A 19172-nucleotide genomic window follows, 5' to 3' on the forward strand; every position below is an offset into this window, starting at 1 on the left:
CCTCACCCTCCTAAGCGCACCTTCACTCTTGGTGACGTGCGTTCCCTGGGTCTCCCCGTGTGTACTGACCTGGGTGTGCGTTCGCAGAGCCATAAGGAGTGGTTCCCTGCCCTGAGCGTCCTCCCCTCGCCCCCTGTGCCAGTGTGTGATGTGGACTCTTCTTACAGGAACTCGAGATGCAGGCCCGGGCTCACGGACTCTCCCTCATTCCATCCACGGGTCTCTGCTCCCCGGATCTGGTGAACCGGATCATCAAGCAAGAGCCGGTACTGGAGAACTGCAGCCAGGACCTCCTGCAGCACCAGGCAGAGCTGGCGTGCACCAGCCTAGACCTCACGGACGGCACCCTGGCCTTCAGCAGCAGCCTGGGGCCTGCGGCCGAGGGCGCCCAGGCCTACAGCGTCCCCACCAAGATGGGGTCCAAGCTGGAAGACATCCTGATGGACGACACCCTCTCTCCCGCCGGGGTGACTGACCCACTCCTGTCCTCCGTGTCCCCGGGAGCCTCCAAGGCCAGCAGCCGGAGGAGCAGCATGAGTATGGAGGAGGCCGAGCTGGCGTGTTAGCGCACCTGCCACCGCGTCCTCAGACGGCCCCCTCCCTGACTGGGACACACGGCATTTCCCGGAAGGGGTTTTCTTGATAATTTTCCTTTAATATGAATTTTTTCCATGCTTTATTGATAGCCCAGGATATATTTTATTTTTAGAATTTTGTGAAACGGACTTGTATATTCTATTTTACAACTCCAAATGCCTCCAAAGTGTCGTACAGCGCGTGTGTGCAGGATCTGTGAACTGAGCTCCGGCCGACGCCCCCCCCCAGCCCGGAGGTGCCTGTCGGGGCTGCGTCTGTCCATCCTAATTCAGGGGAAACTTGATCTGAGGTTTTCATGCCTGTGACTTCCTTGGCAATTCAATGTAGAATTTAATTGAACGAATGTAAAGCAACCAAAAAAAAAAATACATGAAGAAAAAAAAAGAAAGATGTGCATCCTAACCCTTCTCCCTTTTATAAATGTACTGATTCATTGGTACTGCCTTAAAGACACAGTACCTGGGAGCACCCTTCAGCCTTTGTTCTGCAAACTATTTAAGGAACTAACTAGTGTAGTCTGCAAAAGACCAAAAAAAAAAAAATCAAAACAAAATGAAACAAAATTCACAGCAGTCATTTTCCTGAGGGTTGTCAGTTAGCAAGTGGAACTGACACCAACCCAGATCGCAAGGTGGGAGAAGGGCCTCTGGAGAGCCGCCACCCACTCCTCCTCACCTTGCAGACGCAGCTTTCTTCCTTCATGAATTAATAAGCGCAACCCAGCTTTGTCATCGGATGCATTTCATTTTGAAATGGAAATGAATGTCCTCTCAAAGTCCATTGTTGAGGAGCACTGAAAGTTTGTTGTACTTGTTTTCTCTCTCTCTTTTTCCTTCGTTTTGGTTTTTATTTTTTATTTTTTTGCTTTTGATAAGACAACCGAACTGGGCACATTTCTAATTGGCTTTACTATTTTTATTTTTAAATTATGTTTTAGTCATTTGATTTGTACAGACTCTTTGTTATCATCGTTCTTTTCGATGTTTGTATTAATTTGTAAGAATCTGCATCTGAAGACGACGAGTTTTCAGTATTTTTACAACTCTTTGGTGGTTTTCTGCATTCTTTGTACACCCAGGAAAGAAAAATTTTATGCAAGGTCTTGTGTTTAAAGAGAGCTTTGCAAATATTTTGTATATTATAGGCTCACTCAAAACTGTTTTTCAACACATTTAAGATAGAGTATTAATAGGTTAAAACCAGGCTTTCTAGAAAAAAAAACATAAACCTATGTATTTATTTTTAGGATATAAAGTAGCAATATTCTTGGAGACTGATAACCAGAGTTACTATGCCCTTTGTGGTCCTTTAAATTGGGGTTTATTTCAGCGAACATGCTGGATTTTTTAAAAGAGAGAAATACTGTATCGGCAAGTTACTGTTACTCAATAACAATGTTTTAATAAGCAGCCATGTAAAGTTAGTTTCCGTGCATTACCTACTTGTGTAGCCCTATGCAATGACAGTAGTGTTACATCTATCCAGCCTAGATGTCTTATGCAGTGACACTCAGATGCAGCCAGGCTGCCAGGGGCCTTTCTCAGAAGCAGCCTGCAGTTGAAGAGCCCGTGGCGCAAAGCATATCCATTCAGAATGAAGTGCCTTACACACAGCGTCGTCTGCTCTGGACTAGCACTGACTGAACTGTGACCAGGAGGATGCTTCTAAGACGGCATCCGGAGTGAAGAGGGTCTTGTGGCACGGTGCCTCTGAAGACAGAGGAAGAGCTTCCAGTTTCCTTCAGATCTTTTTAACCTGAAATAGACTTTAGTGACAGAGTGCCAACCTATTTCATCAGGAAACCTTATTCAAGGGGGTCTGCTTTTTTTTTTTTTTTTTTTAAAAAAAGTGTTTCAATGTCAAATATGAATTGGTGACGGGGACGGAGGGATCAGAGAACGCGATCGCCGGGTGTGTGGACGATGGCTTAGGGAGGAGAGCCCACCTCTCCGTCCCCGTGCACGCTGGCCACTGGCCACCGAGAAGACCCTTGAAGACGTTGATGATGCTCTCAGTTTTATAGCTTTATTACTGAAGGGGGCCGGGACGCGTGGCTCCCATTCTTTCAGCCCTCTGGATTGTGTCGCCTTTTCCTAGAGTAGTGATGATCTGCATGAAGAGCTCCTGTGCCGTAGTGCTCGGACAACAATCGTAGCGTTGTCTGCTGTTCTCTTCATATTTATACGGGGGGAGGGGCTGGGAGCAACAGCTGAAGGTGGCAAAGCAACGAGCTACTTCTCCTGAGCTGATCTGGGGGGCTCTTAACGATGCAGCGAGGCTGGCTGACCCATGCCCAGGGACCGTGGCCGTGGCAGAGCCGAAAGCCTCTGAGAGAAAGCCTGGCATCCTGCACCTCCGGCTGCAGCGGGGCCCCAGTTCGCCACCTCCTGCTCCTGCCTCCTCTTTCCTGCTTAAGGGGCATTTCTGGGAGCACAGGGGGGCGAACCCAGAGGAACGCTGCAGCCGGCTGGTTTTCTTTCTTTCTTTTTTGCCAAACGGAGTGTGAGTTCGCTTTAGGGACTAGCCAAGCCGAGAGGCAGTGGTTTGGGGCTCTTGGTTTCAACAGGAGGATGATCCACACCACTCCCCCCCATCCCTGGGTGCGGAACTGTGACTCAGGGTTGGGCCTCCATTTGGAGTGACCAAAACACCAAAACTGTCCCCCTGCCCGTGGTCGTGGGGCAGTGGAAATACCAAACCTTCTGTCTTTGCCAAAAGCTGAAACAACCAACCTGGTCCTCTGGAGAGGATGACCAAGTTCTTTCTGGTTGTTTCCGAACAGTAAAGCAATAAGAACAAATAAAACACGTAGGACGCTAAAAGATATCCAATAAAGCACAAGGAATGCACTTACTAATATTTTTGTAAAATGCACTGGGGAAAGGTTGATGTTGATAACAGTATAAAGAAACCCTATTTCTTGATAAAAAATAAAAAAAAAAACGACAAATGACTGTCTCTTGCGGACGCTTGGTACTGTAATGTTAATAATTATCACTGCTGTTGTGTGCAGCAATAGTTCTGTATGGTCCATAGCACTGTATCTTATGGATTGATATTAATGTATCCAATGAAATAATCAAGCTGTTGTTCTTGATAGCCTCATTAAAGCATATGGTTTTTCACAAAGCAGTGGCCGGTCGTTCATGCTAATTTTCAGCATTGTTTGCCTCATTTTTAAAAAAAAAAAAGCATGCACATTTTTTCTCTGAGTTAATGAATAACAAATTGCCAGAAAATGTTCAAAATGCCAATCGTCCCTTTTTTTTTCTTCTGGTTTTAAATGCCACTCTAAGATGTTACTTTTTGGTTAGAATCATTTCTGATTACTTTATAACTTGCACTTAAGTGAACTATAATTACGCAGCTTTATCCCCCCCTCTGAATTCGGGGGAGATTTTTGAACTCCCAAATGCCAAGAATCCATTTTAGATATAAGGGTTTTATTTAAAATGTTTTCAGTGAGAGGTGGCTTCACAAAAAAGAGAAATTGTCAGAGAATCCCTTGCATATTTACAGAAAAGATATTGGGTTTTTAAAATACAAATTTACAATAATGAAAGCTTAATATACCCCATCTGCCAGGTCCTGACTGGGTTTTTTTTTTTTTTTTAAACACAGTACTTAAGGATCATTTGATAAATGTTGGATTTGAATTGGGAAGTGTCAGACAAAACACGTCTTTATTCCCTAGCTAGACCTTAAACTTCTGCCCTTTTAAAAAAAATATTCTGGCTTAACCTCTGGAGAAAATGAGCAAGAAACTTCCTGCAATGCCTCTGATCTGACTGTCAGCTTTTGCTCAAGTTTGATTTTTTTCCCCCCTCAAATTATAATATACAATAATTGAAGCCTTTCTTTTTCAGAGTTATTTGAATTATTTATATTTCCCATAGAAATATGACTGTGTGATGTCTTAAAATCGTGTAAAAAAAATAGGAAGATCTCCTACACGAACAAGGGAATTTTCGGGGAGAAATCAAGAGCAGGTAAGTTGGAAGTGGGGCTTTTCATCTCAGGAGGGGACTCGGCTGCTCCTGCCCCAAGTCTGTGCCCATGGTCTGCCTGTTCACACTCACCCAGAGGCCTGCAGACCCAGTCGGCAGCTGTACACATACACACACACACACACACACACACACACGTCACAGTGGTGGGTCACCTGCTTGCCAGAGGTTCACTGCAACCTGCATGACTTCATTTCACGTCCTCAGACTTACATTTCTTAAAGTTTATCTTAAGCCCAATTCACTTTTTTAAAAAATATATCTGCCGGGCGTCATGGCGCACACCTGTAATCCCCGTAACTCGGGAAGTGGCTGGGGATTGAACCCCGTGCCAGAAAATAAAAAATAAAAATCCACAAAATGGCCAAGCGGGGCTCCCAGCTAGCATCCAGATCTGAGCCTTTGCCTGTTTCTGCCTGTGGGGTTTTCAGCTTGTGCGTCTCAGCCTCCCTGCGTCTCCGTGTTTGATCTGCTCACTGGAGACAGTAACAGCAGCGCTGCTCGGTGCTCTCGTGAAGACCACGTTGCCGCACTAGAAGGTTTGCCGGGCAGCAGGTAGGCGATGCTCAGTAAGTGGCAGCTGTTTTCCTGTGATGTCATAATCACTTTGACTCAGTAGCACACCACAGCTCGCTGGAGAAATGCTGCACGAGAGCCAAGGGCTGGGAGTGCAGCTGGACCTCGCGCGGGGGAGGGCCTGGGTTTGATCCTGGCCTACACTATCCCTTGCTATATTACACTACAGTATAGCAAGGTTTGGGTGACGTGGCAAGGTGACAGCAGTTGCAGTCCACTTTGGAGAAGAGGACATAGCTCTTCTTAGCGCCCAGGCGCAGAATATTTTAGAGAATCAATGAAAAACCAAGTTTATCACATTTAGCACAAAAAGACCTAAAATGTAGGTGTGTCCAGCCTGTCTGGTCAGCACTTGCTCTTGCCATGGGGCTGACTGTCCTCTGCTGTCTCAGAACCTGTCTCTCGGGGCTGCAGTCTGTACTCTGCTCCTGGGAGAGCTGTGGTCATGCTGCTTTGTGAAGGACCTGTCACCCTGACTGTACCCTGCCCGTTCACCAGCCCGATGGTGCCGAGAGGATTTTCAGGGGTCTGTTTTCAACTGCACCCACATCAGCTGACCTTTCGGGGACACCATCTAAGGAGCTGATCTTCAGCATTGAGCTGCTCTAAACTACCCGCTTTATTGTTTTGTGCTTGTTGAGATGAAAAGCACAGCCAAGGAGCTTGTCTAAGATAGCAGTGGACACTTGGGTTGTTCCCGAGTGTGGAGGAGGTGGTGATGGCTTCTTCATTCCTCAGTGCCACATCTGGTGTCAGCAGTGATACTTCATGTCTGACCCACACCACATGAGTCATGGTTGCCTCTTGTACAGACGATAATTGAAGGAGTCTCCATTATTTTGTTATGTATCTCTGGTCCCAAGAGGCACGTATTAAAAAAAAAATAACAACTTAAAAGGACAGAGTACAATCTTCATATTAAAATTGTCAAGGTCCAGTATATATGTAAACTTGGAGAGCATTAATCATATTTGTATTCAATATTTATCAGTCTTTCCACCCCATTACCTACACCAGATATACAGGAAAGTAATGGGCGTATACACAAAATCAGATAAATCTCCGCAACATGTCTAAATGGTAAAGACAGTTTGCTTTTGAGAAATTTGCATTTTAAATTTCTAATTATGGAGGCAGTTGAAGATATATTCAAATGGGTGCAATTGTCACTCAAAATTCCTTATATATTATTCAGACAGCAAAATCTGTGGAGATAGAAACCACTCAAAGAGTTCCCCAAACTTCACTTTATGGAACTAGTTCTACAAGCTGTTCCCAAAGTTGCTTTGAGGAAAGGGGGTTTGGAGGTGGGGCTGAGGGTGCGGGTGTGAAATGCTATAGTTAAATCTTGAGAAAGTTAACTTTGGAAAATGCTGGGCTAAGCAATTTTGAGCAGATAGCTCTAACTGCAAGACTTCTCACATTCTAAAATATGCTAATGTGACTTGAGAGTTTTGGGACTGGGAATGGTATGCAAAGTTTCCCATCCTGTGGCCAGAGGGGAGGAGAGAGAAAGTTTGTGTGTGTGTGTGTGTGTGTGTGTGTGTGTGTGTGTGTGTGGTGTGTCAGAGAGAGAGAGAAGGAGAGATGCATGTTGAATACAGTTTGGTAAATACAGTTTGAATACAGTTTGGTAAATTCTGAAAATTTTACACAAATTATATGGAGTTAACAGAGACAACTTCTTCCGATTGCAGATAGAATCCATTCTCATTAAAAAGGTATTATTCCTAGGAAAAAAAAAATTAGCTTAGGGTTTCATCTCTGATAAAATTCTGGTTAAGGAAACTATTATCATTTAGAAAGTATTCTGAGTTTTAAAAGTAACATGTTTTCATTTTCAACAAAAGTAAAATTGTGGCCAAGCACAGGTTTGATGTACCTTTCCTGTGGATGGTTAAAAGGTAAGTCTTGAATATCGTGCATCTCCCAGCCCTTTAAATAGGGACAGCCTAGTGTTTGAGAAGCAGAGCAGCAACTTTGGCTACAGCATAATTGGTTTTAGTTAAGGTTTTGCTCATTCGTTTTTTGGTGGAAGGACATTAGGGAGAATCTTCTGGTATTTAGAACTGATAGGCTCTTGTCAGCGATTTCCTTTGTACAGGGACATTTTCTAACAGATGGACCAGGTCTTCTCTCAGAAGTTTGGTTGTTCATTGGCTGAAGGCTGACCCACAAAAGGTGCATTGATCTTCATGTAGCTGCAGTATGTAATAGTACGCACAAAGATCATCCTAGAATAAACCCTGAGCAGCACCACGAGCATGTCTTCTCCACCCTTTACAGCTGAGATTCGAGGTTTCTGTCAGGGTCTTGTTTAACTGCATTTCTGAGCTCCCACTCTTTGCTTGGGAACAAGTGGCCAAAATGAATTTAACTGCGGGGGATGCTCCCGATGGCACAGTTAGGCTGGTGCCTGCCTGGCTTTGAGGCAGGCTTGGGAATTCTTGTCCCTCACTGTCTTGACTCTGACCTCCTCTCTGCAGGTGATCTTCTCCAGGAGGTCCCCTCTGGCAGGTCCAAGGTCCTATGGAAAGCCAGCCACGGTGCAAAGTCCCCTGTAAGTAGTTCTGATCCCACCTACGGGGACATGCTCACCATGGCCCAAAGATGACCCCGCCAACTGGCCAGGTCACATCTGAGTTGTGCATCCACCTCATCCACGGGGACTTGGGGCCGTGGTGTTCCTGACAGCGAGGACATGGATTCTGGGCAGGCAAGACTGTGCCTGCTCCTGCCGTCGTTTCAAGAAGATGGGACAGGCCTGCCTTTGTCATCTCTCTCCCCTCCCAGAGGCATTGTCCTGGGGTTTTCCTCCCTCTGCATTTAGCCACAGGTGATGGGAACAGTAGACAGGGAGGTATTGGGTCCTAGGTGCCCGGTCCCCTCTTCCTCCTCCTCACCCATGGTGACATTTTATTAAACGGCTGTCACCCCACCCTCAGTCCTGCACAGGTTGGAGAGCCTGAGATCCAGGCTTCACCGTAAGATGTTCAGAGGACTGGCTACGCACCGCTGCCCTAAATATGCACAGACCCCTGGGATGGCACATGGCAGAAGCCACTCGATTTCACCTGCACCAAAAAGGGGGATGTATCAACTGACAGAACAACAGACTCCAGGGGGTGGGGTGCAGCTAGGAGTGTGACCTTAGACACCTTCGCGACAGCTGCCTGAATCCCGCTGACTCCGTGCCCTGCCCCAGCTCAGCTGGGCTTGCCTCCACTGACTTCATTCCTCGGCCAACTCCCTAGTGGCAAAGTGGCTGATGACCCCAGATACACCTTTACCATTTCCACCCAGCCTGCAGACACTGCTCCTGTCCCCCAGAGTCTCACTGGTGAGAGTCGGTCGGCGTGTTGGATCCTGCACCAGTCATTGCCATGGCGTGGGACAGGAGGACAAGGTCTCTCATCTCCACCAGACCAGCCTGGGGACAGGAGCAGCCCTGGGGCCATGCAGCCTCCTCCCAGGCCCTTTCTGCCTCCATCGGATGCAGACTAAGTTGGACCTCCCCAGAGAAGAGGGCACTGGCCGCCCCACGGAAGGGAGGCTGCGTCTCCATTTCCCTCCAGAGCCGGGGCTGTGTTTCCGCCGGCCTGCCTGTCTTCTTCTCCTTACTCTTTTTCCCTTTCCCCCTCCCTCCCTCCCTTCCTTCCACCAAGTTGAAGTGCCCCTTTCATTTGCTTATAAAATATTCATCTGTGATCACAGGTCAGGGCCTGACCAGTGTCCCCACAATCATTGCCAATATGAATGCAGTGTTATTTTTTTTAAAGACTCGGCCAAGTCGCCAGGTGGAGGGCACCTGCTTGCTGGGACTGAGGTGGGTGAGAGGTAGGAGGTCATACCTCCTATCTCGTCATATTCGGCGAGCTGTTGGGGATCACAGTTCCAGGAGTTCACTCACAGGCCGCCGAGCTCATTCTGTGCATGGCTAGCCTCTCCCCTTCTATGTTTCTGATCCTGGGCCTTCTGTGTGTGCTGCTCTCAGCCTCTTGGTCATCTTTAAGGTCGTGATTACACCGAGCTACCGTCTCACGGCACCCCTGGGGGCTTCAGAGAGGTCTGGAGGTTTGGGTCCCTGTATTTAGAGGCCCTGACAGCAGCCCCCTTTCTCTGTCCAGGGAAGTCACTGTCAATCTTATCGGGAACCGTGTCCTGTAGAGGGGCAGGTGGGCCTGTGGACTTCCTGAGCCGCTCCCTCTGAGCCGTGCGCAAGTGGCAGGGCTTTGGCTAAATAGGAATTTTCCTTTCTAGTTTCCTGTTTTTCCCGTGGACTTTGGCTGATAGGAGCTGCTGGGTGCGTGAGCTGGTTAAAGAAGTTTTCCTAGGATTGAAATGCAGGCCAAACTCCTCGGGTTGGTGGGTTCTGTTGGTGGACCCCCTGGGAAACCATTCCTCTTTCGACATATGGAGGGAATCTTCCCAGGTCAGTCTAACTCCCGGAGTGGCTGAGGTCGGCCCAGAGTCCTGTGAAGCGCTGGGGGATGAGAACTTTACGTTTTATGAGCTGAGAGTTCGTATGAAGGATTTCAGGTTGGTGTGAACAGAACAACAGTGAAAACAGATTTCCACAGTTTTCACTGATGAAATTCAAAGTACAATGATAATAGTAATTGGGTATAATTTGGGGAACACAGATCTAATAAGAAGAATGGAATCATTTTTGGGGAAAAATAACAGTTCGCATGACTTGGTGTTCTGCAGGCTCAAGTGGTTTGGGGAGTTTATCTGTAGAGCCACTCTTGGCTCATGGCCTGTGTGAAGAAGGTAGCCAGCAGGTGCCAGGGTGGTGGGCTCAGCTGCCCAGGTCACAGTCAATGCCTGTGCGCCAGCTCTATTTACCATTGGCCTGTCTGCTCCACAGGAGGGCAGGAAAAGATTCACCCCCCGCCCCCCGGAAAAATGTTTCTTCTTCCAGATGGAGGAGGGGAAATGGACCAGTGAGTTGATAGAGCCACTTGATGAAGGAATCTCTGGAATAGAGGAAGTGGTTGGAAGAGTAGTGACCAGACAGGCATCAGGTGTGTGTCCAAGGTCCAGCTAAAGACTGTCCTCCTTCCTTTCATAAGGAAGCTTTGAAATGACCCTGATTTCCCTCATCGTCTTCCCCTGGGGTTGTGCAACCTGACTGATGGTGAGGAACGTCTGATGGTACCAGTGGTTACAGGGAAGACTGACAGGAAGGGAGGCCAAGGGGACAGGGATCGAGAGGACAAAGAAGGAATCCACCAATTATGGGATGTGCCTGTACAGATACGGCACAATGAGTCCTGTGCTAATTGAAATAATAAGAGGAGGGAGATCCGTAGGGAAAGTGGATCTGGGGGCAGGGAAGTGGGAAGGTACAGGGAATGAGCTGGATTAACTATGTTATGTGCATCTATGATTATGGCATAATGAATCCATACTGTATAGGTATGACGCACCAATAAAAAATAAATAAAATGAATGTCCATGATGGAAAGAAAGGAGGTTCCTCATGTTTGGCAGAAAGACTCCTGTGATTTTCAATATTTAATTTGCTCTTAAATTTTTTATCTCCCAAACGTTAGATACTGTCATCTGCGGTTTTTGATGAAGCTGGTATATTGACGGGTCTTAGCCAAGTCCCTCTGTGGAAACTCAACATTTCAGTCTGTGGTCAGGTAGGGTGTAAGAACGAAGCAGTTGTCTTGAGTTTAAGTTTCTGTTTTAATCATAAAAATTAAAATTGTGCACGACACACAGATTGGCCTGCGGGCACATTGTCCAGCGCCTGGCTGTCGGAGAGAAGTTGCTCCTCCATGTCTGTTTGCTCCCCTCCTTCTGGTGCTGGAGTAAGCTGGGCTTGAGCTCAGCACAGAGCCACATCTGGGCTCCGCTTCTCCCAGCCTCCCCTGGGGACCTGTGCACCTTGTCATGGAATCCTGCACGGTGGCCGGGAAGCCGCCCCCATTTCTATCATCCTGCTGTGCAGGAAGGAAAGGGGAGCAGACCCAGCCTCCTGGACCCAGAAGTAAATGCTCTCTGTTGAGTGTGGTGGCACACACCCCGTCATCTCCAAACTGCTCCAGGAGCAAGGAGGAAACCGCTGTCCCCAGGGAGGCCTGGACCTTTTCCTGTGACAACTTAACTGTGCGTGCAAAGAGACTGTGTTCTCTTTACACATGAAAGTGAGAAGCGTGTCTCCTCCTCTTCCTTCTCCTGCTCCCCCTTTCTGTCCACGATAGTAATTTGTAATTTGCTCTATTTCCTGCTGGCTTATGATTCCATAATATAATGAGCTTTTTTTTTTTTTCTGCTTCAACAAAAAACAATTAAATTCAATTTTGTGGCATGGATAAGAACAGTCAAATTAGAATTCAAAAGCTATCTGAAGATTTGTTATGTTTCCTAAACAAAGCTCATATGATGCTGTTTTTTTTAAAAAAAATATTTATTTAGTTGTAGATGAACACACAGTATCTTTACTTATTTTTATGTGGTGCTGAGGATTGAACCCAGTGCCTCGCATGTGCTAGGCAAGCACTTTACCACTGAGCTACAGCCTCAGCCCCAATGCTGTTGTTTTTTTGTAATCATGGAGAAAGCAAAACACACAGGAAGTGCATCTTACTACTTTGGTAAGTGAACCTGCAGCACATTTATTTGTTTATTGGGATTCTTATAAGAGACTGGATGATAGTATTTAAATGTATTTCTTTTGAACTTTCAGGTGAACTTTTCTAATCGTGTCTAGTTTCAGAGGAGGAATGGCTGAACGTGGAGTGTGATACCTACATGCGGCACAAAATTATAAACTGTACAAGAAGCAACCAAACCAGTGCAGAAGCCGCTGCCGGTACTGGTTCCCTAGCCAAAGAGGGCTGTCGGCTGTTGACCAGATCCCTCCTGCCCCCAAGGGTTGACATCTTGCAGAAGGCTAACGTAAGAAGGTCCCTGCCCCCTGAGTAATGTGTAACAGCACCATAGCTTTCTTTCTGTTTTACTCTCTTACACCCAGTCTGTACCAGTGTTTCCAAGCAACAAGGGCCATGATCAATCTCACGGCCATGAAAAATCGAGCTCAAGGGTGGCAAACACACAGACCCCACTTCCGCAGGCCCTGAAGCCACCTCCTCGGTAGCTGTTGATAACTGCTTGTCTCAGGATCCCTTTCTCAGATTGGACATGGCTTCACAGTCCACAAAAAAGCATTCTGGGACTGGGGTGCCACTCAGTGGTCATTGTGAGCCTAGCAAGCTGCAGGCCCTGGGCTCGTCCCCAGCTCCGGGCAGCGGGGGCCCTTGGCATCCACGGCTCATGGATCAGGTTGCTTCTACAAGTGGAAGCTAGGCTGCGGGGCCCAGCTCCCTCCACTGGGAAACAGCATTCGTTTGGGAAGGAGGGTTACCTGTCTCATGAACTCTCTGACCAAATAAGATGCACTGTGGTGCACCTTTTAGCCCCGTGCGGGGGTAAAAGATCAGTGGTTCTTCTCCCTGAGCCTCTCCAAATAGGTGCCATGTTTTAAGACCTCGTCCACCCTCAGTGGCACACTCCACCTCCAACCCATACACACGGGAGGACACGGCTACGTCTCAGTCTGGATCCAGGATGTTTCATGCCAGTTGTTCATCTGACTGTCATTTAAACATCCCTCACCTTCATCAAAGAACCTGACACACAATAGGTTGTCAATAAATAGGAATGCGCGTTCATGCACAGTGATTCAAGGAGTCTGTGTTGGATACCTGTTACTTTTACTGTTTTAAAAGAGACTGGTGTTTGTTCTCCATAACCTCATTTCCATTTTGCTCAAGTGACTACAGAAGAGCACCCATGCCCACTCGGAGGTCCCTCCTGCCCACTCGGAGGTCATTCCTGCTCACTTGGTGGCCTGTGCAGTGGGAGCTGCAGACAGTCTTCAGCGGCCAGCTGGGCACTCCCGGATTCAGCATGGGACTGCCCGAGGGGCACAGAGGGCACACACACCCTCGGCTCCGTCTGCAGCCTCGGGTTGGGTAGCTGTGACCTCGGGAGCTGGAGCAGTCCTCACCCCTGAGATGCCTCCTGGTCCAGCTCTCTCAGCAGCCCCTTCTTCCCTTTAGCCTCTGAGGGTCTCTGTGGAGGCAGAGATCAGGCGTGGCTGCTGTGGGTGTCACGGGAACCCCTGGGGCCAGCCTCCACCACGGCAGAACCACGGAGCCAGCCCCCTGTGGCGGGGGTGGCAATGTCCACGTGGTGCTGGGGAGAGTCTGGGTTGTAGAGCAGCCTCCAGGATACTGCTGACGTGAGGTGCCTGGCTGACAAGGGCCACCTGAAAGGACACCCGGGTCCAGCTGGTGATGACTCCAGGAAGGAAGTCATTGGCAACAGGTTGGCTTCAGGGACAGCAGCCAACTCCAGTGCCACCGCCGGCCAGCACCTGGAGGCCACGACCCTGACGTCAGCAGGTCTCAGCAGCAACACTGGCCGGAGCTGCCGACAGGAGCTCCTCCCGGGGCCTCTCGCTGCCGGCTTCTCCTTCTGCAGATACCTGGTTCCATCTGCAAGCCAAGGCTGGTGCCACCGAAGTGGGTCCCTGCTGCAAGGAATCTGAGGACATCTCCTTCGTTGTGCAGGACACCGAGGGCTCCAGGCCTGGTGACAGTTTCCCTTTCACTTAGGCTGGGCATCAAGCATGACGTCATCTGGAGCCCTCCCTGGGCTGGAAGAGTGTTACCTCCTTAAAAGAACTTCAGAGACACGTTTGGTGCTCCCGTTCCAGCGATTTCCTGGACAGGGTGCGTCGTTTTGAGAGTAGTGTTTTTTAAAAGGCAGACATCACTGATAGGGTCTCGTTTTTAAGGAATGTGTCAGGACCACATCTTGGTGTGAAGGTGCCTTCGTGCAGCGGTGGGCATTAGATGCTGCTGTTTGTAAGCAAGGGGTCTGTGCTTACAGGCAATGGGAAATGCTCTTCATTCTGTGGTTGAGGAATGGACCCGGAGAGGCTGGCTGACCTCAGTGACCTACAGGCCGCCCAGCACCCCCTAGCCTGGCCTCCTGTGGAGGAAGGCCAGCACAGGAGAGGGCAATACGCTCTTGAAGTACAGTGTGTTGGAAAATTTGAGTCATTTGAGTGAGACCAACAGGCCTGGAGAGCACTCCATTGAAAGGACGGTTTGTCACGGTCTTGAGGGTCATTCCATGTCATGGGGTGCCCGTGCAGAAGCACTGAGGCTGGTCAGAGATGGACAGCAGGGGACCAGGGGCAGGAGTCTCCTTTTGGCTTCCACGGGAAGGAGTGGGCGAGGTGGGCCATCTTGCTTGGCACAGGCTAGTTGGAGCCACTTCTGTGGCTCAGCAGTGTGGGGTTCTCAAGGTGTCAGTACCCGGCCAGAGGTGGTGGGGCAGGTGGGCTGGCCAGGACAGTGATAGCCCAGCAGGGGAGGTGCCTGGAGGTGGTTTGCATGTAAACATGAGCCCATGGGAGGAGGACTCTTCCCAAAGAAGGTCAGAGTGTGAGGGTGCAAGGGGCCAAGGCTGGTGAGTCACATGCATTAGCAGGTTGCCCAGCCCAGGAAAACGCCCAGTGTGTTCTCAGAGGACAGATGTTAAAGGATCAAGCTGAGAGCAGTGGGTGAGAAGCACAGCCATTCACGGTGCAGAGGAGACCCGTCGTCAGCTGTGGTAGGAAAGGAGGAGGAACGGGCTGGGGGTAACAGCCTCATGGGTATGGGGTCTCCTCGGGTGCAATGAGAATGTTCTGGAATTAGACGGTGATGGCTGCATGGCTCTGGGGGTGCTGCCGCTGAGCCGTGCACTCTCAGGGTGAAGCGCATGCATCATGAGTTTCATCTTGATTTAAAAGTCGGAGGAAGAAGGGGAAGTAGGCAGATGTAGGCAGAAGTTGATGTGCGGGAGAGGGTGATTAAAGTGAGTTTGTCCACTGGTCTCTTGCTGGAAAGGGGTCCTGGGGAGCAGGAGTGGGTCCAGAGGGGGTGTTGGAAGGAAGGCACGTGGCAGGCATGTGGGCTCTAGGTGGGGTTCTGAGGTCCAGTCTGTGCCCAAACCATGGATGTAAACACTGAAGACAAAGGAACGTTAAGTCAGAAGCAAAAGGGAAAAGATTCTCACCTTTCTCTTGACTCCGTGCCCTCAGAATCCGGAACACTCGGTGGTGTTCATTCTCAGCTCCTCAAGAATGACCTTGGCTGTTTTTCCTTTTATCAAGCAAAACATCAAAAAGGGCTCAACTTTATCTGCAGATGAGATACGGTTGCTGTAGCAGTTTCCTCCACGCGGGGTGTGTCTGTTCAGTTTGGTGGTTCTCATGGGGAGGAACAAACTTCCAACCCAAGTGATCCCTTGTTGTTTGACCTCCGACCTTAGCCTTTAGCTGGGGACCTTAGATTAGGCGGTTGAGTGGAGTGGGGTGTGGGCAGCAATGCTGTGTCATGAGCCCCTAATTAAAACACACTGGCCGTCAGCGTCGTTGACACCGAGTTCTGCCTGGACACCCTTGCACGCCCACCCACGCACACACATTGGACACACATCTGTATCCACACACGTGCGGAAGCAAAGCAGAACGTCCTTGCTGAAGTCGGCTGGGCAGTTGGAGCCCCGTGCCACTCCATGCAGGGTGTTGGTCTAAGGAGTGACATTCTTATACTCACAGGGGGGTGGGGACAATCAGGACAGTGGCTGGAGCTTCCATAAACCTAACTGTGCCTCACCATATTTTGCAGTTAAAAATTACCTTTCCTGTATCCATTTCAAGAACAGGGCACTAATGCTGCTTGTTCAAAACTTGTTGAAAGATCGGTGGCTTACAGAATCCTAAAGCTGGCTGGTGCAACTTCTTAAAAATGCTTCTCAGTTCTAGGGGGAGTCTCCTCAAGGGTGGTCACAGGGAAGAGTCTCATGAGAACTTCGAACCTCTGACATTAAAGGTTTGTTTGCTTTTTCGCTTAAGTTGCCACACGTACACGGAACATGGGGTTTTGAGTTTGAAGGGTCTGTCACTTAGTGCATGACCTTGACCAAGGTTTCTGAGACTTTCCTCACCTCGAGGACGGAGGTCGAGATGCTTGTCTCTGAGGGTGAGTGACCTCAAGGAGAGGGCTGTACAGAGCCCTTGTTTCCACACAGTGACACTTGGTGGCTGTTGTCACTCCCCTTCAGCTCTGTTAGTCCCACAATGGATTTTTTTATTGTCTTCTCTTTTTCAAAGCATCTTGGTTCATCATTCCAAAGCATAATATTTCAAAGGACATGGGTGAGACGTCATTTTTCTATGATCAAAGACAAAGTGTGCAGCTGAGTTTCCTGAAGGAAAGGCCAGTGTCGTGGTCCCCGGGTGTCCATGGGGCTGGGCTCCAGGACGTCCTGTGGCTGTTGAGTCTGTGGGTGCTGACGTCCTCCAGGAGACGGGCAGCGCTGGCCTGTCACCTCCACCCTCCCCTCCCCTTGACACCACCTCTAGGTTGCCGTCAGCCTACAATAAGGCTGCTGCAGGAGAAGCCCCTCTACTGTGCTATTTAGGCAGCGAGGACAGGAAAAAGCTGTTCCTTTTGGTCTGTGTTTCTCTGATCCTAGAGGTGTTGCACATTTTCCCATATATCTGCTGATTGGTTGTATTTCTTCTGTGAAGTGTCTGTTCAGTCCCTTCGCCCATTTATTGATTGGGTTATTATCATTATTATCGCCATCCATCCAAGCTGGCGACCTGTCCTGGGTTCACAAAATCTGACTATTCCAATAACCTAAGAAAACGACAAAGAAGGCACTCAACCGCACAGAAGTACCTTTTCAAAATCCATGACGGCTCTCCGACCTTAAGGGTCCTTGGAAAGAGAGCGGGCCACTGGAAGTCTTCATTCTTATACAGGGCACACACAAGGGGAGGTTCCATGGAACATTCTATCCCCCAAAGGGCAAAGGGGAAGGATTACAAAGGAACAGGTGAGTGTGGCTCACCCCCAGTGGGTGACACCTACTCCTGGAGCCACACCTTGTTACCCGAGCTGGGGTGACGCCCAGGTTACTGCGACGCACACTAAAGGCAGTAACTGTTCAGAACCTGGTGCATCAGGACTTAAAGGTGTCTGCATCCAGGGCAGCTTCCGACATATTAATATTATTTATTTATTTATTGGAGTTCAGTTTTTGAGTTCTTTGTATATCCTGGAGATCAGTGCTCTATCTGAAGTGCAGGTGGCAGAGATTTTCTCCCATCCTGTAGGCTCTCTCTTCACATGATTCTTTCTTTTGCTGAGAAGAAGCTTTTTAGGTTGAATCCATCCCATTTATTAATTCTTGGTCTTACTAAATAAAAAGGTAGGCAAAAAAAATCTATTTGCATTCAATACAGAAATATTTTTTAAAAAAAATAAATTTAAGAACTGTGGTTGCTTGAACCCACAGCCGCAGAGGCCGTGGATTCTCTGGGCCAACTCTTGTTTTTGTTTGGTCAAAAACACTAATGGAACGTTCTCTGTGTTTGCAGAATTTTTTGGCAGGACCCAGATAAGTTCTGGGCCACGTGGGCCGTCCCTGTGGTGGTGAAGACTGGGTTTGAATTCAGCACCCCCCGCTCACCGCCCTCTCTCAGCCTCTTGGCCTCATCCGTGAGCTGCTGTAGCGGGAACCCCTTACTCAGGCCGCTGGGAAGCCCAAGGGATTTGAGCGAGGGTAAGAACCTTCCCTGTCACACGGTGACCTTCTGTGGGCGTCGGCTCCTCCTGCAACATGGAGGTGACTTTTCTTGCCTGGACCTGGGAAGTTCTACCTGGAGCTTTCCCGTGGTCTCCGTGTTCCTGAGTCCTGCCTGTTCCACGTGTCCATTGGTGCATAACCAAGTACCCCAAATGGTGGCAAAACCAAAGAACTAGGTAGATCCTGTGAGTCAGAGGTAGAGAGGGCACAGGGTGTCCTCTCTCTGTGTGTGACATCTGGGCCCTCAGCCAGAGAGGCCCCAGCAGCAGTGGTGAGGTGATGTTGAGGGCTAGGATTGTCCCTCATGAGTCTGGAATGCTCCGGATGGGGCTCCCTGGGCCTGCTGGCCAGTGTCCCCATGTGGACTTGTGTGTGGCATGAGATTCTCTCAGCTTGGTGGCTGGTGTCCGAAAAGGAGTAACCACAGAGAAAGTGTCTCATGGCCTTGGTGACCTGGCCACAGAGGTCACGAGGGTCCTGCCGCACTGCAGTGGCGTACAGGGGCACAAGCCCTCTCAAAGGGGTCAGGGTGGATGGCACCCCCGGGGGGCGTGCCAACGACTGGCAGTGCTCCTTCTTCCTCTCTGTCCCCATTTCATCCACGGCTCCTGTCCCCAGGTTCTCCTGGTGACAGTCCCTCACCCCAGGGCTGGACCCCAGAGCGTCCCTCCTTGGCCTCTGCTGCTCTCGGCACACCCAGGCAGAGCCCCTGCTGGGCCTGCTCCAGCCCCCTCACGCCGTCCTCGGCTCTGACTCCATCTGCCGCAGGTAGGTACCAGGGGAAGGTCATGAGCACTCAGGACAGAGCCCAGGGAGACGACACAGCCCCAGCCAGCTCTATGGGACCTGAGGACAATGAGGACCTGCAGCTGCTTCCAAGTGAGACCCTGGAGAGGCGGCCAGACCTTCAGACACGGTGATGCCCTCCAGCAGGAGAGGCTTAGAGAGCCACTTAGAAAGACCTGGAGTTACCTAAGGAAACGGACGCGGAAGGGTCTTTCAGGAAAGAAGGAGAGAGACTCTTCATTCCCTGCCCCGGGTCGGTCACCAAGGCAATGTCTGGCCTCCTAGGACAGAGACAGGACCCCAGGGTAAACAGCTGGGAACCCCAGATCACGAAGACTGACCTTCAGCCTCCTTGATAACGGTGGGTAGCCTCAAGGTAGAAATGGCCCAGATTTAGGACAGTGAAGTCCCTCTGCACATCTGAGTGCACAGAGTGCCATCCACGTTCACGGCACACATTTAAGGCTTGGTGTTGGTAGAGGTTTCTGGAGAGGGGGAGTGTATCCAGTAGGATACCGTGTGACACCGTTTTCCTTA

General features: G+C 49.4%; 1 protein-coding gene across 5 annotated transcripts in view; it reads left to right on the forward strand.

Moving 5' to 3' along the window:
* Mitf (melanocyte inducing transcription factor) overlaps positions 1–3729 on the forward strand; it is a 182437-nt gene extending 178708 nt beyond the window's left edge. For all 5 annotated transcript variants that reach the window (XM_027931840.2, XM_027931841.2, XM_027931842.2 and 2 more), the window contains one exon: positions 168–3729. In XM_027931840.2, the coding sequence (XP_027787641.2) occupies positions 168–566 (399 nt within the window). In that variant the 3' untranslated portion in view covers positions 567–3729. The remainder of the gene's footprint in view (positions 1–167) is intronic.
* The last annotated feature ends 15443 nt before the right edge of the window (positions 3730–19172 follow it).

Source organism: Marmota flaviventris, chromosome 20, assembly GCF_047511675.1.
Source record: "Marmota flaviventris isolate mMarFla1 chromosome 20, mMarFla1.hap1, whole genome shotgun sequence".
NCBI lineage: Eukaryota > Metazoa > Chordata > Mammalia > Rodentia > Sciuridae > Marmota > Marmota flaviventris.